The 25,275-nt window shown below is 38.8% G+C and overlaps 2 protein-coding genes and 1 pseudogene across 3 annotated transcripts; 1 reads left to right on the forward strand and 2 right to left on the reverse strand.

Moving 5' to 3' along the window:
* Positions 1 to 686: 686 nt before the first annotated feature.
* Positions 687 to 4,313, reverse strand: LOC126582716 (uncharacterized). Of its 2 annotated transcripts, XM_050246893.1 has the most exons (3): positions 3,825 to 4,313; positions 2,981 to 3,131; positions 687 to 2,652 (listed from the first exon to the last, which is right to left on the reverse strand). In XM_050246893.1, the coding sequence occupies exons 2-3, from the start codon at positions 3,123 to 3,125 to the stop codon at positions 1,415 to 1,417; spliced, it is 1,383 nt and encodes a 460-aa protein (XP_050102850.1). In that variant the 5' UTR covers positions 3,126 to 3,131; positions 3,825 to 4,313; the 3' UTR covers positions 687 to 1,414. The 2 variants fall into 2 exon arrangements, with proteins under 2 accessions (XP_050102850.1, XP_050102849.1); XM_050246892.1 differs by lacking the exon at positions 3,825 to 4,313 and having other exon boundaries at positions 2,981 to 3,818.
* On the reverse strand, positions 3,824 to 12,421 carry LOC126582721 (DExH-box ATP-dependent RNA helicase DExH12-like; annotated as a pseudogene).
* Positions 12,422 to 13,597: 1,176 nt separating this feature from the next.
* Positions 13,598 to 16,743, forward strand: LOC126582715 (microtubule-destabilizing protein 60-like). The gene is made up of 8 exons (XM_050246891.1): positions 13,598 to 14,611; positions 14,720 to 14,765; positions 14,858 to 14,953; positions 15,048 to 15,167; positions 15,334 to 15,432; positions 15,747 to 15,806; positions 15,897 to 15,991; positions 16,455 to 16,743. Exons 1-8 carry the CDS (start codon positions 13,749 to 13,751, stop codon positions 16,567 to 16,569), a joined length of 1,494 nt encoding a protein of 497 aa, XP_050102848.1. The 5' UTR covers positions 13,598 to 13,748; the 3' UTR covers positions 16,570 to 16,743.
* The last annotated feature ends 8,532 nt before the right edge of the window (positions 16,744 to 25,275 follow it).

The raw sequence follows: 25,275 nt of genomic DNA on the forward strand, positions 1-25,275 counted from the left end.
TCCCTTCTACTAAGTTCACCCATCCGGATCATTGAAATTTGATCAAACAACTAAAGTTATTATAACTTTTAAAGGAAATCCTGTTTATAAACGTTGAATCAAATTTCAATAGTCCGGATATGTGAACTTAATGAAAGGAATCTGCAGAAGATCCCTTTCCCAAATCCCAAGGTCCGAACCTCACTGTCCCCAACTGTCGAATGCACGGTTAATTTGACAGGGGTAACATGGTAAAAAAACACTCGAAGGCACAGTAAATTTGAAAGGGTAGGTAGTGGGATGGTCAATGTTTTTTTTTGTTTGAACTTTGATGGAAGTACATTAGCATGCATAAAGTTAATAATTTAGTCATGTCAAAAGAATTTTGACATTTGACCAAACTCTTGACCCTTAATTCTACAAAGTAAGGGATTCCCTGGACATGGTAGAATTTTTCCTTGCTCAAGTTGGACGATCTTAAGCCTTTGACACTACTTTTCAAACCCATGATCTGTTTTTTCGTCGGAAAAGCATTCTCGCATACTTCTTTTGAGATACGCTAAAGAAGCTATCTCAAAAGTGTGTTTCTTCGCGGATTATTTGTCAACTTATATTTTTAGCATAATATTTTATAATGTTGACATGAAAATTGACGTTAAACAGTGAAGTAACAGAGAATCCATAAAAAAAAAAGTATATTAAAAAGCTTTCTATAGAAGTTTGAATAGGTATTTAAATTCATGTAAAAATTCATTTCCAAAGGATTGAGAGAAATAGTATCAAATAAGAGTGACAACACTGGGAAAACGAAGACAAAAAATAAAACGAATTAACCTCACTACCAAAAACAAAAAGATGCAGTGTGAATTCTTGGTAACGAACTTTTGATTCAATTTCTTCGATGAAAACGATCCCTTTTGTGTTACTGTTCGCACGGGACTCATCCTCAGAAGGAAAAACAGGATTTTGGTCTCACGGAAGAACATGGGTAATGAAATTCTACCCTATTCACTTAAGGAAGGAGTTTCCCGGCCACGGTAATCCCTTTGACTAGCAGACGGAGGACATCAATCGTGTACTAGAAACCCACATCTGTATCTGTAGCTGCCTTCTTCCAAGAACTGAAAAACCGAAGGAAAACTACTTTCATCTTTGAAGAGTTAATAATCGATCACCAACTTGAAGCTCCTCCTTCAGGGTTCTCAAAATCATGAACAAAAGGCTTTAGGAGTTTGTACAGCCCAAAGCTGGCTTGAATCGAACAACAGTGCGAGGAGCTATTAGTTGTACTGTAGTTCACCTCCGACCTTTGCCATCTCAACATCTAATTGTGCTGATGCAGGCCAGTCAAGATGCTTCGCATACTTAAATATACGAGTTGTCATTCTACACTGCAATTCTTGAATCTTTCACCTCCGTAAGTGGAGCATATAACTCAACTGTCTTGCTGATACTCATATGATGTGCAAGAATCATCCTGAATATCATAGTTCTCTTTGTTACTGCTAGGAGTTTTATCCAAAAGCCGAGTTTCAGTAGCACCACCACTATCACCAGGGGGATTCTCAACATGAGCTCCTGAGCCATCATCTATATCACCTGCATCCTCGTCCTTAATTCCATCACAACCAACCACATCGGCACCATCATTACAACCATCTACGTCATCAGCATCCTCAATGTGCTCATTGAAACAGCCTAAATGTTCTACCTGGTTATAGGCAGGAGCATCTAGATTTACAGGAGATTCCACCAAAGCGTCCTTGTCATCATTGAGCACTCCAAGTTCGCTCTTTTGCCACTCATCATCGTCGCTATCAATGTTTAGAGGGTCAAACCTATTCTGCTCAGCACGCTTATGGAGCATGAAAACATTGAAATAATAGCTGACAAGGTCTTTGTGCGGTCGCAAAGGAAAAGCCACTGAGAGGTGGTGCCAGAAGTTCTTACCCAATGATGCAGGGTTAGAGAAGATGGCATCGTGGAAGGCACGCTCTTCCTCTTTAGTCCATTTCTCTGCAACCTCCTCTCCCATTTCATAAAAGCCCAACTCTTCAAATAGGTGATGTCCAAGGTCTTCCCTTAATTTCTCTCTTGCTTCCATAACATGCAGTCTCACGCATCTAACAGAACCTGCATCAGCACACTTACAGTTGTTTCTAGCTCTCACATCTTCACATAAATGGTTTTCAAATGTATCCAGCTCAGGCATAGAAATGATAAAGGTACCCATCAGCTTCTCCTGATTGACACCAAGGCCTTGGCCAGAAACATATGAAAGTTCGTGCCGAGGATCCAATTTCTCCAGATGATTTGAAGAGTGTGAACCCTCGTGGCCCCATTCTGGAACATAAGCTTGATGCTGAGGTCCGATAGAAACTAGCCTTTGAGGAGGACAATCAACAGGAGATGAGCAGATCATATCAGAATGAAGAAAAGCCCTCAAATGGTTTGCAGGTGAAAAAAATTCTGGGAATAATGATAGATGCCCTGCTGCCTCAGGTCTTACATGAGCTTCAAACATATTGTTGTTGGCCCACCAAAATCGGAAGGAGCTTCCAGAAGCACCAGTTTCAAGTTCTTTGTAGGTCTCATTTGAGGATTCAGTTCCCAAGTCACTTGCAGACCTTCCTTCGTCTGGACATTTACTAAAACTCCCGTCACCTTCACCATCTTCATATTGTAATTACATCAGCTATAAGATCAAACTCAATATCTACAGATTACACTAAGCTAATAAAAACCATGCATTAGTCCTCGTAAACAATATACTAACTCACACCAGATTACACTAACTTACAACAGAATAACAAACACTGATGCCATTATTTCCATTCAAAGGTCAGGTTGTGTTAATAGTCCAGATTAAACTCTAAATTGCAATTCCAGATCCACGGCGCATGTTATGCATTTACATCTTCTAAGTTTTCCGCCAATCATTATACGCACAACTTGAAAATAAAATTATTATTGACCAATTGACCATGCAACTATTTGGTACCTGAAATTTGAATTTTCTGGGGACTGCTACTCAAAGGAAAAGTATCCACAATTGGAGCAGGCTCATTAGCATGTTCCAATCGTCTAGGGAGCTTACAAGCAACCTCATAAGAATCCTCAACATCAAAAGGTCGTTTGTTTATCATTTTGTCCTGCAAAGTAAAGCCACATTTGAAATGCAGCATTGAATATGCAATACAGCATTTATATACCTAAAACCCCCACAAAAAGCAGAAAGCCGCAAACAAACATCTCAGAAACGAGAAGAAAATAACAATTCTACATGAAACAAACCCTTTTGAATGACTTGACTTAATCGACGCTAACTACAAATGAAAACAGATTACATACTACGTAAGAATGAACATAACATTGTTCGTCCTTTCACAGCAAATACAGAATTTGAAACAACAACCGCATCAGGTAAGGCAAACAATCGGCATAATGCATTGAATCCACTACGTCAGCAAAAATGAATCACATGATTCCAACGACTATTTAGTCGCTTAGTTTTCAATTCTTTCGTTTTTCCTTTCGACAAGTGATAGAGACACATATTCCTTAAAAAATAACATACCATGTAACATGCTAACTTCAAAACATCTACCTTGCATCATCTTTTGCAAAAACCCAGGTTTTGAATATTGTTTTATACCAATTTCCATATTGCAACACACGCAGGGGCACTAAAAGCAAACAATTATTGTCCAACAGTCAAACAATTATCTAAAAAGCATATTAATTTATAAAAAATAAAAAAAAAGAGAAAAAAAATATCTAATTTAAAAATTTATTAAAAAAAAGATTAGTACTACTGGGCTTTAGCTGAAGAAGCTGATCCTTACCTGAAAATATTGACGTCCCGGCAACTGACAAAAGCACCCAAAAATCAGCTTCTCAAAAGTCAAACCGCAAAAATTATTGTACTTTTAATTTTAAAAACTACTTTACGAGCAATTGAAGAAACATGCAGTAAGCTGTTTATCCCCAATTTATACAGATGAAAATAATATAAAATTGGAAACTTCAAGAACCAAAATAATTTCTCAAATTTTCAGATAATTCCGGAAGTTTTTGATCTTTCGGACCACAAAACCCTATCGGGTGAACAATTTTTCGCAGGTCAAGAAAAAACCCTTTTCGGATCGAAAAAGTTTCCGGATTTTTCAAAACCCTAACCCTAGAATCGGATTGGAGGCACGGCGAGGTAAGAAATTGGGATCAACAGGTAGAGAAAAGATTGAATTGAACGAATAAAATCTCGAATTGACGATCGGAGATAGAAATTTGATCAAATCTGAATCGGAATGATAGAGATTGGGGATCGGGTAAAATTTTGGCGCCGGCGGGTTTTATAGCCATTTGTGGTTTTTTTGGGGTCCGAAGAATAGAAACTTTCTTGTTGATAAAATTACTGAAAGAGGTAAGGATCCTCGTTAAAATTACGACGAATGCCACTGTGATTCTGGTTTGTATGGATGAGCACGAAAAAGATTCTGTCAGGTAATCATCAGTGTAAGAATTTTGACAGCTACTAGCATTTCGCCACGTCCCAGTCCAAAGAACGGTTTGCAACGACGCGTCGTTTGTTTAGGAAGTGATCAAACGGTGTGGCGTGTTCACACTTTTTTTAATTGAAATCAATCCTTAAATTAGAGGTAGGCATGGTTCGAGTTGAATCGGTTTTACTCTTACATCATGACCAAACTAACAAGTAACAACAATATAACGCCTTGGCTCGGATTGGATACCACAAAAAAATTTAAAAAAAAATTAAACTAGACCAAATCAATGTTTAGTTGTACTTTTCAGACGATTTGGCTTATAGACGGTCATTTTTTTGTTATTGAGTGTCAAGCTCACCAACATTGCACATTAAACGTAATCATTGTTTTCTCCCAATCAATACAAATACTTATAGGCACTTCCAAACGAACTCTTATATTTACTCAATTTTATTCTAAAATAACATATATATATATATATACACACACACACGTACACAAAGAAGACTTACCTGTAATTAAATGTTGTGAAGCTCAGATTGTAAGAATTTTGTCAAATTTGCAGTCCCTTCTTCAGCCACCAGTGCTTTCCAAGGCGTTGGTAGGAAGTGCTTCAAGTCAATAACAATGTCAAAGAAAGTCAACATTAAGTTTTTAACAACAAACGGCCCTATCGTTTCAAAAGAAACTAAAAATATTAGAGGAATGATTTTCACACGTTGTTTTTTTATAACCATGAGATGGTAACGAGCGTCTACATATACAATTGATTGAATGTCAAAAGATATGTTAGGGGTAAAGAAGTAGGGTAAGTAGATAAATTAATTTCTCCCTTAAACTCATCATATGCTTGTCAAGTTCTACTTCCGTACATAGTTTAGAATGTTGATCGTCTTCTCAAATAAAATAAAATGAATGAAAATTCTTAACTGATCAATAAATGGTATACCTGCAATCTTGTTAAGTACATATTGATCATGTGCCCTTGGATATGCATTTCTGGGGAAGTACCAAAACTTGTAAAATCAAATAGTCCGATCGTTCGATTTTACATAAGAAAATCCACTGTTGGGATGATTCTTTACACTGTAAGAATCACCTTCAAAGCCATCACAAAAAACTTATATATATATATATATATATTATATAATGGTTTGTAGAAAACAGCAGGAAATAAAAATAGAAGCGAGCAAAATAAATTGAAGAAGAAACTTCTCTTCAGGCTCCCACTGCTTCAATTAATATCAACACTGATTTCCTGATCACATCCCATGTATGAATCACACATGAAATATAGGGTGTACGTCTTCTTTCCGGCAGTTTCGGCTGCAGAAGCAGCGAATTCGAGCTTTATCTTTGACTTCTTTTGCACGGAAACTTTCTTGATGTCAAGCAAGGAGTCAGTCTTGGTATCTCCAACTACAAGCCACCACCCTTCTTCTTTCCCCTTGGGATATCTCGGAGCATCAACAGGACCTACCTCAGTCCGCCCATCAAGATCGCGATTAAGACTGACTTGCAGTGTGATCTTATCTTCCCCAGCGTTAATACTTTCGCAACCCAGGACCTCATAATTCACATCAGTGTCAGGAAACCGGTTGCAAAACCGTTGAACATCAAGCAACTGTGCATCTGACATCTCGAGTAGCTTGCGTCTCTCATCGTCTTCCATCTGTTTCAAATTAAATACGGTTTCCACGCTCTTTTCAGGATTATCTTGACATCTCTTTGCCAGCTCCTATGTGAAATGAGGAAGCTGTAGAAGCTCAGAATCGCGGTCCCACATACCCTGAGTCACCATCTGGCTCAACTCCATCGCTTGGACAGCAAGTCTTAGCCAGCCGTTACTGGAAATTACATCAATCATTGCATAAACCAACCTAGTTGCGGAAAGGATCACCTCTTGCTGATCCATTGTTAGGTTCCCTCCTACAGGTTGCCTGGAGAAGTGAGCCTGAAGCAGCGTATTTGCTTTCACATGAGGGTCTGTGCATTTGGGATTCTCGAAAGAGAACCTTTGGTGGTTAATTAACCTTCGGACCAACTCTTCATCCCCAGATCGTATGGGAAGCTGTGAATACTCTGAAGCTTGAGCTAGAATCTCCAGAAGACCCTTCATCTTTGTTTTGGAAGTTAAAGAAGAACTGAACCGCTCTACAGTTGTATAACTGATGTAATAATACGATGCTATCATGCCAAGAGGCAAAGGAGATAGGTTTTTTTCATTCTTGATAGCAACGCACTCGCTTGCTTCCAAATCACTCAGTGTCGTTTCAACAAGCTCCGAGAAGTGTTCAGAAAGATGCCGCTGACTAACTACTTGGAGATTATAATAGTTGGGATTTTGTGTGATCCTCCTGTACAAGAAGGTCCATGTAAGATAATCAACTGCGTCTTGCTTGTTCTCAATCATTCCAGCAACAATTTTCGCATTTACATTATCATGTAGGTAATGGTGGAAATGGCTTTCAACAGGCAATGCTTCATACAAGAACTTCTTGTAGTATTCTTTACGAGGCGTGTGGCAGAGGATGAAACACTTCCCAGAATCATCTAGCAGAGGGCGATTGGCACCGCCCATCATCTGCAACAGATCAGTAACATGGTAATCGGTGTGAACATTTTCCCGGCAGTCATAATATTGGGTTCCCATCACAACCACCAAATGAGCTGACAGCGGCACTCCCCAACACATTGAACTGCTTACTACACGCACTTGAATCCAACCAGATTCATAAAGCTGTGACACAATTTGTTGATCTGAACTAGTTAAGCCCTCATGCAAGTAGCCCACTCCAATGCGCAAAGTGGATTGCAATCTTTCATCATTAAGGCTTCCAAACAAAGACTCGATATGACCTTCCCAAGATCGCAATAAAAAAGGTGGTGTCTCATTATTTACATTTGAGCAAGTCACCAGATGCTCAGCAGTTAGTCGGACGTGTTTCCTTGTAGGAACATACACAAGAGCTGGTTCACCATTCCTGGCATGTTGGACAATGGCAGTGTATGTTAATTTCATCATTGCTTGCATCCTCGCTTCAAAATCAGCAAAATCCACCCCCTGAATGTGTATTTCAAGAGGCACTGGACGCGCCGCAGGAGGAAAATTGAAAATGCTGTGAGAGGTAGCCCCTATCCATTCTCCAAGATCCTTTGCATTTCCAAGAGAAGTTGAGAGAGCCACAATACGAATCATGTTCTCGGATTGAGTTGATATATATCTCATCCTAGAGACTATTGCCTCCAAGATTGGACCACATTGACCACTAATCAAGTGGAGTTCGTCTACAATAAAAAGACTAACCTGTTGAACATGTTTCCACTCTTTCCTGCGGCGAGATAAAGCATCCCATTTCTCTGGAGTGCTGATGATAATATGACTTTTCTCAAGCCGTTTCAGGTCTGTATTTATTTCCCCAGATAATTTTTCAACGCACAGATTGAGACCCTTTCCAAACTTCCTTTCCCAGTCACTGTAACGCTCATTAGCAAGAGCTTCAAAAGGTGCAATATACACAACACGCATGACAGGACTATCAGCTTCAGTGCCCTTTTGATGATTCCTCAATATGGCAAACTCTGCACATATGGTCTTCCCACTCCCTGTTGGTGCAGCAACTAAAACGTTCTCATCTGAATTATACAGAACAGTGAAGACCTGAGTCTGAATAAGATTAAAATGCTTAAAATCATGATCGTACAGAGCTTCGAACACTGGATTCCTTAGTGCAGCCAAGGGAAATGGTTGCAAGTCCAATAACTCTGTAGGTGGAGGATACTTATCAGGTAAGATGAGGCGCCTGAAAGAAACAGGCAAAACAGTCTCCGACCCAAGCCACCTATCCGACACAACACGAATGTAGTATTGGGGAGGAAGTGGTTCACAAATTGGAACTGTGAAGTTCAAAGTATGATCCTCATCAATATACAGCTTCTTCCGTAGAAAATATTCATGATGAAGAATGCACTCACCGTCATTATCCTCCACAATTACCCAAAAGGGCTCCACATATCCATGAATTCTGTCCTCCCACTGAAAGTCTGGTGTTTTAACAAGCTCGACGTTTAGTACTGTGCGAGTAATCGGTTGGACATGGGCTGCAAGGTTTAATTTGGGGAACTGGTGGATGAACTTATGAAGCATTCTTCCCATCTTTGGCATACGAATAAGCTCCCCCAGCTCCTGTGGAGAGAGGTCATAATACCTTTCCCAGGCCAAGTCTTCTTCTCCAATTTCATCAAAATATCATTCGTTATTAACCCATTGAACTGGCGAAGGGGTGTTTGGACGCCCCACATCCTCTTGTCAACCATTTTGCACAATTTCAATGCCTTTCCTGCTAGCTGAGCCCATCCTCGTCTCAAGACAATCTCAAAAATAGCCCGTAGAAGACGCCCCCCACTCTGAGTAATGAAAACCATATCAGATGACAAAGAAAGCCCTTCAAGTTTCAGTTGTGAAATATAAGCTTGCAGCAAAACATTAATCTTGGCACTGGGCTCTTCCCGACTGCCATTGACCGGGACAGGAACACGATCCAATAGTTGTGCGAGTTCCATCTTTTCATCCTGCCGCACAGTGACGTATATAAAATCCTCACTTAGTGAAAACAACCGAAACAGATCTATATCACCCATTGTGGACTTTAATAGCTCATTATATGTGGATATTGTTCCATGAGTTATATAATAATAACTCGCGATTTGCCCCAGGTCTGTGACCTGGAAGTATCCACTTTTTCTATCATACCTGATCAAATTGTTCCTGTCCAAAATGGTTGCAGCAGAATGGATCAGATCCGCACGCCTCTCCTCCAACTGACTATCTCTTGTGCGAATATCAGCTTCCAAACCATACAGGGTTGGTTCTTTTAACATGCGAACATACAGGTAAGTGTGTGTTAACCAATCAGAGGCTTCTCTAGCATTTTGAACAGTTCCAAGAACAATTTCAGCATTCAATTGGTCAGCCAATTTGGAGACTAATTGACTTTCAATAGGTAGTTGTTGATTCATCAAAGAAAGATAGTATTGTGATTCATTGTGGCCAGTGATGATTATCCCTTCTCCTTCTGAATCGTACTGAGGTCGTCCTGCCCGACCCAACATCTGCATAATATCAAGAGGACTTAGTTCAGTCCATGCTCCCTTTTCTGGATTATAGATCTGAGTCCCCTTAATTATCACGGTGTGAGCTGGCAGATTCACACCCCAAGCAAGTGTTGCAGTGGAAACTAAAACTTGTACATACCCATCAGCAAAAAGAGCCTCAACCTGTTGGCGATCATCCCTGTTCAACCCAGCATGATGAATAGCAAAACCATATGGCAGAAGACCTTTGAGATCATTGCTCTTTACCAAATCTTTATGAACATTAAGAATCTCATGGCTGGCACTGTCTTCTTTCAGAAACCTACCAAGAGTGCCCTTATCAAGTGCAGTGTCTCGTATAGCACAAGCTGTTTTAGCCGTTTCTCTCCTTGAATGCACAAAGATAAGAACTTGATGCTTTCCAGCCATAGAAATCACCTTTTCATAACAAATATCATTCATCAACTGCAACCTCTGCAGTGGCTTCCTTATTGTGATTCCAATATATTGTTGCGAAAGGGGTACAGGTCTGAAACTATTGTCAAAATGAAACAGCCCCTTTGTAACGCGCAAGAACTTCGCCACATCTTCATAGTTAGGGAGTGTAGCAGATAATCCCACCAACCGGATATGGTCTTTTGTGGTCTCAATCAGCCTAACAGTTCTAGCAACAATACTTTCAAGAACAGGACCTCTATTGTCATGAAGTAGATGAATTTCATCAATAATTAAAAGTTTTAGAAGTTGTGTGTAAGTACGATCACCTGACTTTCGGGTAATGATATCCCACTTCTCTGGAGTTGTGACAATAATTTGAGTCTCTTCAATTTGTTGGCGAGTGAGTGTCTGGTCACCACTAAGCTCCTTCACCGTGACACCATAGTCCTGCAAACGATTAGACAAATTTCTAACAACTTCAGCCACCAGCGCTTTCATAGGAGCAACATATACAATCTTATAATCACTGTGGTTTATAGTACCGTTCTCCTTATTCATGTTTAGCCCAATCTGATGAAGTATAGTAAGCACTGCAACATTAGTTTTACCTGCACCAGTGGGAGCACATAAGAGGATATTGTCAGCTTCGAAAAGAGCAGCCCCATAGACTCTGCTTTGTATTCTGTTCAACCGGCTCATCCCTTTGAAAGCCGGTTGTGCCCAATCAGGCATGGCAGATACTTTTACAAGCTCATGATCAGGATATGGTTGAGGCTTCAATGCTGGAACATGAATTTCCTCATATCCCTTTTTCATTTCTTTGCGAGACCTGAGTGGAAACACGCACTTGTTAGACACCAAGAATCTGCTTTCTTCTTGAGCAAGGCTATCAAGATCAAGCAACCGCACCTCGCCTCTGAACCAATAACTTCCTCCATCTCTATCCCCAAGCTCGTTCCCAGCAGTCTCATCCTTCAACCTCCGAGCCTCTTCTCTAATACTCTTCTCCAAGTTCTTTTGCCTCTCTTTCGCGCTGGCCGTCGTGTTGTGCAACTGTTGTAAAATTGCAGCCAAATCTGGACCAGAATGCAACATATCCTCCTCGATTTTCTTCCTCTCATCTTCGCTTTGGGCTCTCCCTAAACGGGTGCACCAGACAATTTTCAACCGGTTTCGCACTAGAAGCTTAACAAGGTTGAATTTGTCAAACTGAAGGTGCATCAACAGCCTGGTTTCAACTCCCCTGTCATTGTCTTCGGCAAGTATCTGGAGAACTTCTTCAGAAAGCTTCCGGCATTGAACTGGATCAATATTTTTCTCATAAGCCTCAAAGATCCTCCTCTGAAGCCAATAAGCACCAATGTCCTGAACATTAAGGCTCGAACCATCATTATCCGCTTCCTGCACATCATCATCATCAATCTCACCACCAATTTGCATTGCCCCTGACTTGCTCGGAATGACCACATTATTCCCATCCTGTTCCTCATCTTCCATGACCATATCGAGATCGCTACTCTCCTCCTCCTCCTCATCCTGTTCAAATCGAACCGCAACACCCACATCGTCATCAACAGCTTCACCGCCATCATCCAAGGCATCAATCCCAGCTCCGTAATCCGTGATCCGCCCCCCAATCGAATCCAACCGATCAAAAACTTCATCCGCTATCGGGTTCCACAACTTCTGAATCTCCTTTTTCTTCTCAGAATCCTCAAAGCTCTCGTTTTTAAGAACATCCAAAATCTCATCCGCGGCGCCCACTACACTCAGTGGCTGCCCACCCAACTGTTTCTGAATCACTTCAATAATTTCCTCGTACGCCTTCCCGGTTTCGCTGTTCGTCGGCCTGTAAACACCTTCTTCCTCCACCGAAACACTGAGGACGCTATCTTCACAAAGGCGACGCCTTTTGCTCCGGCGAAACACGGATGCAGGCTCGGCATCAATTGGGTCCCGCTCTTTCTTCTTCCTGGACTTTTTAACCTTGTCGTCAAGCTCCGACGGCCTTCCCCTGAAAACCCTGTCGCCGAAGTTCTTGGGATTAATCTTACCCCAAAGGGACTCACCCTCGCCGCTCAGCTCGTCACGTGATCGGGCACGCGCCTCCGCACCGCCGGCGCTGTTCTGCGCCATGAATTGTCTGCGAATTAACCAAATTAAACCTCAGAAACCCCCAATTGAAATAAAAGAACAATAATCAGAGTCTGGGGTTTTTTAGGGTTCCGATGGAATTGCAAAAGAAGAAGAATTGAAAACAGTAAAAAACGAGGAATTGCAACGAGACCTTCTCCCGTTTTTTTGGGGATAAATTGAGTTGCGTGGTCATCTCCTTCTTGTAGGATTCGCGCCATTCCTCAAGCGTGGCGGCCAAGTATAACATTCTCAGAAAATATTCTACCCCAGGCATTGACCTTGGAAGTCCCACGAAATTTTAATAAAAAGTTCGCGTTCATTTTAATAAAAAGTTATATTTTTATATTAAAAAAATTAGTATTATTTACTTTATCTTTTATTTTGTTATTATCGTTAAAATTCAAAAATTTTCAAAAATTTTTCATTAGTTTTCCTTTAAATAAAACAAAGTTGATCTTAATCTTTATTACCGTTGTATTCAATTGGAATCTTGAGACGTTATTAAAAATAAAGAGTAGCAAATTTTGTAGGTGTGAGTAATAGTAATAATACGGTGTATATGATTAAAAATCAATTGATCTCATTTAGAAAACAACAGTTGTATATATGAACTAATCTCACTCGCGATTGAATCCAAAAGGGATTGAACCATGAATAAATATAAAAGAAAATTAATGAAAAGAGTTTGAAAACTTTGAGTTTTAACGATAAGGAAAAAATAAAGGGTAAAACGAATAGTACCAGGATTAACATTTTAGTGAAAAAAATGTGGTTTTTCGTTAAAATGAACAATATCAGAAACTTTTCGTAAAGTTCTCTAAATATAATACTTGCCCAGACATACTCATGGTTGACAATAATTTTAAATATAATATTGATTATTAATCACATACCTTGTATTACTGTTATATACGTTGAGGTGTTGGTTGGAATGCCCATACTTGTATTTTTATTGCGGATTGCATAGTCGTATTGAGTATATATGCTCGTTGATAAAAAAAAAAGTAGGGGTTTTAACAAAATAAGATAATAGGAGTATTTTCGTAATATTTTTTTTTAAATTTACATTAAAAGGGAAAGGCAGAAGAGTTCGAAATTATTACAATAATTTAAAAAAGAAATTATTAAGTAGGGATGCATAATTAAAAATCATCATTTTATGTTCTAAGATATTGAACTACGTGCACATATCTCAGTATTATGACTTGCCTTATTCGGCTGCAACCGTTGGTAAATGAAATCCTCTATCACCACCACTCTCTCCTAAATTCCTAATCACTTAATCCAAACGAACCAAAATAATTTATTTTTAAAGTAACACTTAATCCAACGGTTCAACATAGACAGAAATTTTAAAAGCTTTATCAGACGGTGCACATATAATCATAGAAAAATAGCCGTTATACATAGAGCGTCAACAGCTCTAACGTTTCTTTTTTTCTCTCTCCAAATCCATCAATCCTCACTCATTCTTTCCTCGCTTCAGAAAAAAAAAAAAAAAAAAAAAAAAAAAAAGCAAACCCTTGATTTTCTTATCTAAACTCAACGAACCCAGTTGTGTCCGGCGAATAATCTCTCTTTTTCTTTCACATTCCGATGGATTTGATCGGCAAGAACGCCGGAGCGGTGACTCCTGTGAAAAACCAACATGGGTCTCGATCCAAGAAGCACGACAACTCGAGATACACTGAGAATTCGAACCCCAATGTTTCCCCTGGCCCCAAACCCACTGCTTCCCCTGCGTCGAAATCGGCGGCGAAGTCCCAGAAATCGGCGTCCAAGAACACAAACCCGGTTGTTCGTTCGCCCCGGAACAAGATCCGGGAGAGAAAGTTCGTCGTCGCGAAGAAGAAATCGAAGAAGGAGAATCCGAATGTCGCCTGCAAGTGCAAAGAGAAGGGAAATTCGAAAATGTGCCTCTGCGTTGCGTATGAAAATCTACGGGCGTCGCAGGAAGAGTTCTTCAAGAAGCGAAACGACGACGTCGAATCCGAGAGTTTGAAGGAGAGCGACAGAGCTGAGCGTGAACTGGAGGAAGCAATCGAGGAGGGTTTGAGGATTCAGGACCTTCATATTGAAGATGGGTCGGGTGATTTGGACCCGGATAGTGAATTGGGTTGTTCGACAATCAAGAGAAGAAGGGACAAGTTGTTGGAAGAGGCGAGGAAGAGTGTGCCAGAGCGTGGGAAGGTGATGCATTTGATTCAGGCATTTGAGAAGCTGCTTTCGATTCCAAGCTCAAAGGATTCGGATGAGCAGAATGGGGAGGAGGAGGCAGCGGAAGAGATTGGGAAGAAGGTAGAGAAGTGGACATTGCCTGGATTGCAGCCTCCTCCGAATGCGCCGGAAACACAGGTTTCGTCGTCGTTTTTCCCGTCTGATTTGTGCTTGACTTCGGAGAATCTCGGTCTGGATCGGCGGCCTTCAGTCTCTTCTTCTTGGGATGGAAGTCTGGGAAGGTTAGCAATTATACTTAATTATAGTTAGAATTACAATTGGATGCACACCAGGTGTTTGTTTGTTGTAAGTCCTGACTGAGTTTTGGATTTGCTATTTTGATTAAACAGTGGTTCAAGCAGGACTTCTAACGGGGGGCGAAGAAACAGAAGAAATGTAAGATCTAGTTTTAACTGTTTTTTACATTATTTGGAGATTGAAAATGATTGACTAACTTAGGTTAGGTTGTATTTTGGTTCGAATTTCAGAGCTCTGAATCTTCTAGCACAATGGGAGGAACGAGATGGAAGAAGAAGCGGCAACAGAGAGCCACTAGCGCTAAGCCATTCAAGCTAAGAACAGAGGTAAATTGTGCGGAAAATGGATGGTATCAAAAAGTACTCGAAAGTTTACTTGCATTCGCATTGCTTCTAACTTTGTTTGGTGATCTCAATGCAGGAAAGGGGAAGACAAAAGGAGGAAGAGTTCGTGAAGAAGTTACAAGAGATGATGATGGAGGAGGAGAGGCAGCGGATACCAATTGCTCAGGGCCTCCCATGGACAACAGACGAACCAGAGGTATAGATACAAATTCGGTGTTCGAAATCACATGAAGAGGACTATATTTAAGTGATTTATTGTTATTGCAAGAAAGACAAGACTGAACCACTAACTTGTATGAAACCTTTGGTGTTTAAGTGATTTATTGCTATTTAAGTGATACCTTTGGTGTTTGTCATCTCAGTGCTTGCTGAAACCTCCGGTAAAAGAAATTACAATACCAACCGACCTGAAGCTCCACAGTGACATGCGGGCAGTAGAGCGAGCTGAGTTTGATCATCAGGTGATTTCAAATACTTGAGCATTGAGAATATGCGCTTGTCCTTATATGTTCAGTCATTCTGCTCAGTAGTGCAAGCAAACTATGTGTGGCAAAGTTGTTTTATCGGTGCCTTTAGGAACACTTCTAGATTTATGGACTCCAAGAAGTTACTCTTATTACATGAGAAATGACCATAACGTCACTTTGGAGATATATATGAGAAATGACTTGTATGGGTGATGTCGGTTGGTATGCTGGGCATGTGATGATATTTCAAGAGACTCGATAACAAATTCCTTTTCTGAAATTGGTTTTGTATTTGTGTGCACTATCAGGTGGCAGAGAAGATGACCCTGTTTGAGCAATACAAGATGGAAAGAGAGAGACTGCAGAAGGTAAAGAGTTATTGCACTTGATGAGCTTTCTATTATCATAGTTATTCTCGACCTGAAATATGAGTTTTGTTATTGTTTTTTCTCTTGCAGTTGGCAGAAGAGGAGGAAATAAGAAGATTGAGAAAGGAGCTTGTCCCAAAAGCACAGCCGATGCCCTACTTTGACAGGCCTTTCATTCCCAGAAGGTAACACTTCATTGATCTGATTGTAAACCGATTATACATAGACCCTTTCTCCTCTTGAAGTTTCTTGCATGTCAAGATAAAACAATGTCATGATTGGAATACTCTCATTTTGGAATGACAAGGGTGTTTCCAAAATCGTTTTCGTAATATGCAGAACAAGAAAGTGCAGATAATTTTTGGAATCCATCCTTACAAAGCGGGTCGATAAAATCTCTTATAAAGTTACACTGATTTACACTGATTCTGGCTTTGTAGGATTTACAGTTATCATGTAATCTGTGGTTCTTTAACTTTCTGCTTTGAAGTTTTAAGGGAGACTAAATATGGTTTCGGTTCCTCCAACAGCGTAGTCTATCCCGTCAAATGTTCTATATTGAGCCAGACATATTCTGATATAAATTGTATTTATAAGTAGGACGTAATACAGTTTTCTGACGCCGTGCTCACGTTTCCTCGTTGTTAGGTCAATGAAGCATCCAACTATACCGAAAGAACCGAAGTTTCATGTGCCTCAAAACAAGAAGATCAAGTGCTGCTTGTCATGGAACGATATGAGCTCCTACACTTACGAACATTGAAGCCTGAAGAAGAAGACGAGAAAGAACCCTTAATCTGTTTCTCCTTAGCCTTGTTCATTCCCCCTTTCGTATTAGTGACCATTAATCATGTCTTTTAAATTTTTAATCCTGTATATGATTTGTAAGCAACTAGTTTAGTTGTGATTTTTCCACCATTAATTTGATTCTTTGAAAGATTTTTCTTAAGAGGTACAAAGACAATCTTATGTTGTGACAATCGTTCTTCTCAAATGAAATTTATATTTGAGATTTAGGGAATACGTGCAGAAAATACGTAAAATTTTATTAACTATCAAGATTCGGAATAAACCAATTTGATCTCTCTTAGATGATGAAAATTTCATACATTTGTAATAGAAGTATTTATGTATTTATTTTCCAAAAAGAAACAAACTCACAAAGTATTTATGTATTTACTTGGAAAAGAGGAAATTATAATTACATCCTTGAGAATTTGTGAGGATCAAATGCATGTTAGCCACAAAAATTAGTTTACATTTGAAGGCTTAAAATATTTGACAATTTGATAAGGCAAAATCAACTTAAAATCCATAAACCATTTAAAAACTCATTTTCTTGTTTTGTTTTTTAAATTTTCAAATATTTTAAGGATTTGGATATAAACTAATTTAATCATGTGATTAATATGCATTTAGTTTTCACAAATGCTCAAAACAAAGACCATAAAAGAGAACTAAAACCAAACAAGGGGGAGCACATAATGAGCAAAAATAAGGAATTTCTAAAATATATTTCATAAAATACAATAATAACTAAAACAAGTAATATTTTTTAAACAACAATAAATAATATATTATCAGATAAAAAAATAAATAAGAGTCAATTGAGGCTAGTTAAGATAAATTGATTAGGGGTGGAAAAAAATACCAAAAATTTCAAACCGAACCCAAAATATCCCGAAGCGAAAAAATCTCAAAATGAATCCCGAACCGATCCCGAAATTTCAGTACGAGAATCGGTCTCATATTTTCATTCATTTGATAATCCCGAACCGAACCAAAATAAAAAATAAAAAAAATTAATTAAATGCGAAACCCAATCACATCGATTCGTAGTCGTTGACATAAAACACAAATGAAAGAGTTATGTAAGAATAAAAATATAGAAGACTCGCCAAAGCGGCAAGCTCTGTTGCCGAGCATTTCCTCATTCTAATGTAGTCGCTCCGCTACATCAAATACTGGTTGCTACTTAATATAGGATTTGGATCATCTCCCGAGCTTATGGAGAGGATCCTCCTGATCAAGACACGTGGACCGTTGGATGAAAATTCAGCGATTACAAATAGGAAGGTCCTTTAAAGTTATAATAATTATAATTGTTGGATTTTCATCCAACGACCCATGTGTTTTGATCAGGAGGATCCTCTCCTTAAGCTCAGAAGTGGATCCAAATCCATTAATATATACTTTAATATAAAATTCGATACTTCCAACATTAAGGAGAGGATCCAAATCCCTTAAGTATATCCTTAATATAAAATTCGTGATGTGGTACTTCCCTTAAGTATATCGTTAATATAAAATTCGTGATGTGGTACTTCCAACATTAAGGGGAGTATCCAAATCCCTTAATATATACTTAATATAAAATTCGTGACGTGGTACTTCCAACATTCTAATGTAGTTACTTTTCTGCCTTTCAACACGTCAACAATCTATCATTTTGCCCTTATTCGTGATGTTAATTACAGAAGAGGATCCTCTCCTGAGCTTATGATGAGAATCCTCCTGATCACGAAATCCAGACCGTTCAAATTTAATCAAACGGCTTCAAACAGGGAGCCCTCTAAAAATTATAATAATTGCAACCGTTGGATTAAATTTAAAAGATCCGAATTTTGTGATAAAGAGGATTCCCATCCTAAACTCAAGAGAGGATCCTCTTCTGTTAATTACAACGACACAATAGATTCTTCATTCCACCCTTTTTTCTTCTACTCCTCCTTTTCTCATTTACTATACGCCACCTTTTCTCTCTGGAAATATATCGACTGGACTGGGCACCTTTTCTCCTTAGCCTTGTTCATTCCCCCTTTCGTATTAGTGACCATTAATCATGTCTTTTAAATTTGTAATCCTGTATATGATTTGTAAGCAACTAGTTTAGTTGTGATTTTTCCACCATTAATTTGATTCTTTGAAAGATCTTTCTTAAGAGGTACAAAGACAATCTTATTGTGTGACAATCGTTTTTCTCAAATGAAATTTATACTTGGGATTTAGGGAATACGTGTAGAAAATACGTAAAAATTTACTAACTATCAATATTCGGAATAAACCAATTTGATCTCTCTTAGATGATGAAAATTTCATACATTTGTAATAAAAGTATTTATGTATTTATTTTCAAAAAAGAAACAAACTCACAAAGTATTTATGTATTTACTTGGAAAAGAGGAAATTATAATTACATCCTTGAGAATTTGTGAGGATCAAATGCATATTAGCCACAAAAATTAGTTTACATTTAAAAGCTTAAAATATTTGACAATTATATAAAGCAAAATCAACTTAAAATCCATAAACCATTTAAAAACTCATTTTCTTGTTTTGTTTTATTAAATTTTCCAATATTTAAGCATTTGGATATAAACTAATTTAATCTTGTGACTAATATGCATTTAGTCTTCACAAATGCTCAAAATAAAGACCTTAAAAGAGAACTAGAACCAAACAAGGGGGAGCACATAATGAGCAAAAATAAGGAATTTCTAAAATATATTTCATAAAAAACAATAATAACTAAAACAAGTAATTTTTTTTTAAACAACAATAAATAATATATTATCAGATAAAAAAATAAATAAGAGTCAATTGAGGCTAGTTAAGATAAATTAATTAGGGGTGGATAAAAATACCGAAAATTTCAAACTGAACCCAAAAAATCCCAAAACGTAAATCCCGAAAATTTCGGTACCCAATCCCGAACCGATCCCAAAATTTCACTACGGGAATCGATCTCACATTTTCATTCGTTCAGTAATCTCGAACCAAACCAAAATAAAAAAATAAAAAAAATTATTTAAATGTGAAACCCGATCACATCGACTCGTAGACATAAAACACAAATGAAAGAGTCATTTAAGAAACTCACCAAAGCAGCAAGCTCTGTTGCCAAGCATTTCCTGATTCTAAAGTAGTCGATCTGCTCTTTCAACATACTTAACATAAAATACTGGATCGGCGTCGATCCAGACCGAGATTCTCCGTCGTCAAGTACAAATCAGATGGAAGTCGGGATCGGCGTGCTTCATCAAACACTGGTTGCCATACTTAATATATGCTTAATATACTTAATATACAATTCGTGATGTAGCTACTTTCAACACTCTAAACCAGTATTTTATACTTAATATCCTTAATACACTTAATATAAAATTCGTGATGTAGCTACTTTCAACACGTCAACAATCTATCATTTTGTATATAAACCATTATCCACCGTTCTTCTCGTACTCCGCCTTTTCTCGCTATCTATACGCCACCTTGTTTCTCTTACAAACGGCAGAGCGACAACAAATTCTCTCTGGAAATCGAAGCATATCTAGAGTTACAAAACCTGGATTACTTTCAGGTGGTCGTAATGCTTGGTCCGTTGCTCCTGCGGTTTAGAGGTTTGGTCATAATGCTTACGGTACTGTACGAGTTGGAACCGGAGAAATATATCGACTGGACTGGGCACGTAGCGGTATTTCCCGCTTGTAAGGACTGCGCGTTGGCCTCCTTCAAAACAAAGTTCTCAGCGACGCCGTTCGTGGACGAGTTGGACGATTCAGAAAATCCGAGGGTGCACACAGCGTCACTACACACAGCGCCGTGCGTTAATCTTTTCCTCAAGAAACACGAGCGTACGGACGGCGCGTCGGTATTGTTCGGTGTTAAGCTCAGAACGTCGACGCCATTGGTGTACGAGTTGGAACTGGAGAAATCGACGCGGTGCGTAGTGGTCTTTCTCGCTCGTAAGGACTGCGCGTTGGCTTTGCTCGGCGGAGAGCTCGGAGCAACGCCGTTGGAGGAGTTCCAGGAATCAGAGAAATCAGCGCTGCAGACGCAGATTAACATTGTGCTCTCCGCCGACCGGTAACGAACTTCCTTGCTTTCAAATTTTATTAGAATTACTTAATTAACAAGTAACAATCCAATTGCTGTTAATTAACTGTCTAATGATTTCATTAGTAATACCTCTCACTTACGAATGAAAAGTAATATCACTAAACCCGTAATACTAAATGATTACTTCAACTCTGTAGTAGAATTAATTGTTCGTCCTTTTATACTTATTTCAACATTTTAATGAATTAACTGTCCAATTAATTTCCAAATGATGAAAATTTCTAATTCGCCTTCTGATTTCGGCAGGATGGCTGTGATTTGGGCTCCAAAAGGTTGCGGTGTTGACGGCTTCTTTGCTGTTGCTCTCAGTGAGGACAACAAGGTGGGTTGTCTTTTTTTTTCTGAATATGATTACACCATTTAATTATGATTAGTGTGATTGTTAAGTGGTTCGGAGTCTGGGCCTTAGGCCTTAGGCCTTTTGTTGTCTCTGTTGTTCACAATTGGGCCTTTTCCTGATCTATGTGGGCTTGTTCTTGTTTCTTTCCTTTAGTTTCAAGAAACAATTTAGCTTCCCAAACAGAACTACTTAGGATTATTAGTCCACCCATCCATACACACCTATGAAGCTAATTGACTTGTTCTCTTCTGCATAGTTCTTCTCTAGCCAAAACTATATTAGCAACTTTAAGTTTTCATGGAAGCAATTAATATCGACTTTTGAGCTAATTGACAGGTCCTTGTATTGGATGACCCGGAATATGTTCACTACAATGTAGAAACTATTAACCTGACAAACTCGCAAGATAAGCGTTTCATGTTATTGAAACATACCAGTGTTAGCAACAGTAAGTGCATTTTTTATAATGTTCCCTTTCTTTTATTCTATCGAAAGCATTACAAAACGTGTATGTACGGATATTGAAGCAACTACACCAATTATTGCACATTTCATATACTTTTTGGTTTGCAATATAACATGCGCCAATCAACATAAATGCCCTGCTCGTTCTCAAGGCCGCAAGATTTTATCAAGCTCCTGCAATGCACTTCCGATCATTACAAATGATATCGCTGTTACTAAAAGGTGCATTTAAAGTTGTTTCTTGTGTAATATGTTCTTCCGTGTGGATGTGTATTTTCTTAAACCTCTTAGTATGTTCTCTCTCACACACAGTCGTAGTAATCAACTTAATAAATTTTGATTTTATTCTTGTTCCAGAATTTTATGGCTTTCCATTAAGCATGGTGCACGAGTGAGCCAGAAGGACAAGTTAGGATTAACATTTTTCTTCGTAATCTTGCTGCTTGGCTGGATTCCTGGTGTTAATGCTGCAGACGAAAACGCATTGCTACAAGGTTGTACATGCACATGGATTTGTATTATCATCGTTACTATTCCATTAGTCTACTTCACCTACAAAATCTACAGTCAGCCTCCGCCAGAGCCCTATCTGTTTAGTGAGAAGGTGAAGAGCTGGACAAATGGTGAAATGAATGTCGAAGTATATGATGATGATGATGAAGGAATACTTGTAGGATCGTGGAGATGTGCTTTTTTTACGGCAAATGGCGATGCAGTTGATATTACTGAGTGGGTTACCAATCTACTCAATTTTGTACTGCATATAATTGTGCAGCAGGATATTGAATTTTTGATGTATATTTCATGTCTAAAACAGTTACAAGATCAAACATATATAGAAGAAGAAACGGGAAAGAAGAATGGAGGACAAAAGGTAGAGGATAATGGCAGCTAAGCAAGTATGATGATGACCTTCACTCTCACTAACTAGCTTTACAATGATGAGGGAATATTATCACTTAACTATGCCTAAAGTAAACATTAAACACCATGACTAAAGCAAACAGCTAACACTAGCACTAAGACTAGCTGAAAGCTCCCTAAGCTGAGCTGTTATCCATCAAAACTAGACAAAAGCTTGCATTATTCTTCCAACAACATTATTCTTCCAACACTCCCCCTAAAGCTGGATCTAGAGGATCCCTTGAGCCAAGCTTGGACATAATGCACAGAAACGGAACCGTAGGAAGAGATTTGGTAAAAATGTCAGCCAACTGATCATGACTGCAAGTATAGTAGGTGGTTATGATTTTGGATTGAACTTGTGCTCGAACATAATGACAATCCACTTCAATATGCTTCATTCTCTCGTGGAAGACCGGATTGGAAGCAATGTGCATGGTAGCTTGATTGTCACAGAACATAGACATAGGTTCATTGTTGGGAAAGCCTAGATCCAACAGAAGGCTTTTCAGCCAAATAAGTTCACATGCAGTGGAGGCCATAGCTCGATACTCGGCCTCTGCATTGGATCGAGCTACAACAGTTTGCTTCTTGCTACGCCATGTTACCAAATTGCCACCTACAAAGGTGCAAAAACCTGTTGTTGACTTGCGATCAAGAGAATTCCCAGCCCAATCAGCATCTGTATATCCCATGATGGCAGTGCTATCATTTTTTGTCATAAGGAGTCCTCGACCAATAGACCATTTTAGATAACGAAGAATTCTCTTCACAATTTGCATATGAGCTAATGTAGGAGCATGCATAAATTGACTCACAATACTCACGACATAATAGATATCAGGACGCGTGATTGTGAGATAAATAAGTTTTCCTACAAGTCTTTGATACTTAGTAATGTCAGAGAGAGCTTCACTGTGAGTACTAAGTTGTAGCTTGCTATCCAAAGGAGTACGTGCAGGTTTACTATCTATTAAGCCAGAGTCCTTCAAAAGATCAAGTACGTATTTCCTTTGATTGAGAAAGAGGCATTCCTGTGAATTTGCAAGCTCAATACCTGAGAAATATTTGACACGTCCCAAATCTTTGATGGCAAATTTGTTTTGCAGAGCGAGCTTGAGAGAGTGAATTTCTTCAGCATTGTCACATGTTACTATAAGATCATCAACGTAGATTAAAACGATTACTTTTCCAACTAAGCCATCAAGAACAAATAATGAGGAATCATCACTACTTCTTTGAAAGCCAAACTCTTCAAGAATGGAGCTTAGTTTTGCATACCATGAACGTGGAGACTATTTTAATCCATAAATGGATTTGTGCAGTTTACAAACCATGTCGGGGTCATCTGATTGAGAATGTCCGGGTGGTAGTTTCATGTACACTTCCTCCTCTAATTCCCCATGCAAAAAAGCATTCTTCACATCCATTTGATAAAGAGGCCAAGACTTATTTACGGCAACTGATAATAGAACCCTTACAGTGTTCATTTTGGCTACGGGAGCAAATATTTCCTTGTAATCCAAGCCATAAGTCTGAGTAAATTCATAAGCCACCAAACGAGCTTTGTGCCTTTCAATCGTCCCATCTGAGTTGAACTTAGTCTTGTACACCCAATGGCTGCCAACTGATTTCTTCCATTCGGGAAGTTTAACTACACTCCAGGTTCGATTGTCATGAAGAGCTTGCAGTTCATCCCTCATCGCTTTTTGCCAAATTTCAAGTTCATTTGCTTCTTGAAATGTTTGTGGTTCATGAGTATTGTCCAAGGTACTAAGAAAAGAAGTATGAGAAGAGGAAAACTGCTTATAGGAAACAAAGTTTGTAAGAGGATACCTAGAAGTGTAGGTAACATAATCATGTAGTCGAAGTGGAGGCTGTCGAACCCTAGAAGGGTTTCGACGAATTGGAACTTGAGGTTCAATATCTGTGGTTTGAGATGAAGGTAGCTCATGCAATAGAGTTGGTGGGTCACGTGAAATGAGACTTTCTTGATAGAGAGGAACACTAGGTAATGGAAACATGTCACTCAAAAACTCCCCATGATCTGCATCACTTAGTTTCTTAGAGAAGTAGGACATGTTTTCATCAAATCTCACATCCCTTGAAACCATTATTTTCTTTGTGATTGGATTGTAACACTTGTAGCCCTTTTGGGTAGATGAGTAACCAAAGAAAACACATTTGGTTGCTCGAGGATCCAGTTTATCACGGTGGAGAGATTGGTTGTGAACAAAGCAAGTGGACCCAAAAGCTCTCAAGTGTGAGAGATCATTTTGTCTGTCCTTCAACACTTCATATGGAGACTTGAAACTGAGTACTTTACTAGGCAATCTATTGATTAAGCAGGCAGCTGTAAGTACTCCTTGTGACCAAAATTTCTTTGGCACATTCATATGAAACATGATTGATCTTGTCTTCTCAAGAAGGTCTCTATTCTTTCTCTCAGCAATCCCATTTTGTTGGGGTGTGCCAACACATGTCGTTTGGTGCAGTATGCCATGAATACTAAGATATTGAGACATGTTACGGGACATGTATTCAGTGCCATTATCGGATCTTAATATATGAATTTTTGATGCAAATTGAGTACCAACCAGTTTGTGAAAATCTTGAAAAACATTTGAAAGTTCACTCTTAAATTTCAAAAGATACAACCAAGTCATCCTTGTAAAATCATCAACAAAGGTTACAAAGTATTTATAGTCATCAAAGGACTTTAGTATTGGACCCCAAATGTCTGAATGAATGATTTCGAAAGGATGGCTAGCTCTAGAAGTGGAAGAATCAAAAGGCAACCTAGAAAACTTAGACAAGTGACAAACATCACACTTTAACTTGTCCTTACATATTTTTGGAAAC

The sequence above is a fragment of the Malus sylvestris genome, chromosome 9 (genome assembly GCF_916048215.2).
Source record: "Malus sylvestris chromosome 9, drMalSylv7.2, whole genome shotgun sequence".
NCBI lineage: Eukaryota > Viridiplantae > Streptophyta > Magnoliopsida > Rosales > Rosaceae > Malus > Malus sylvestris.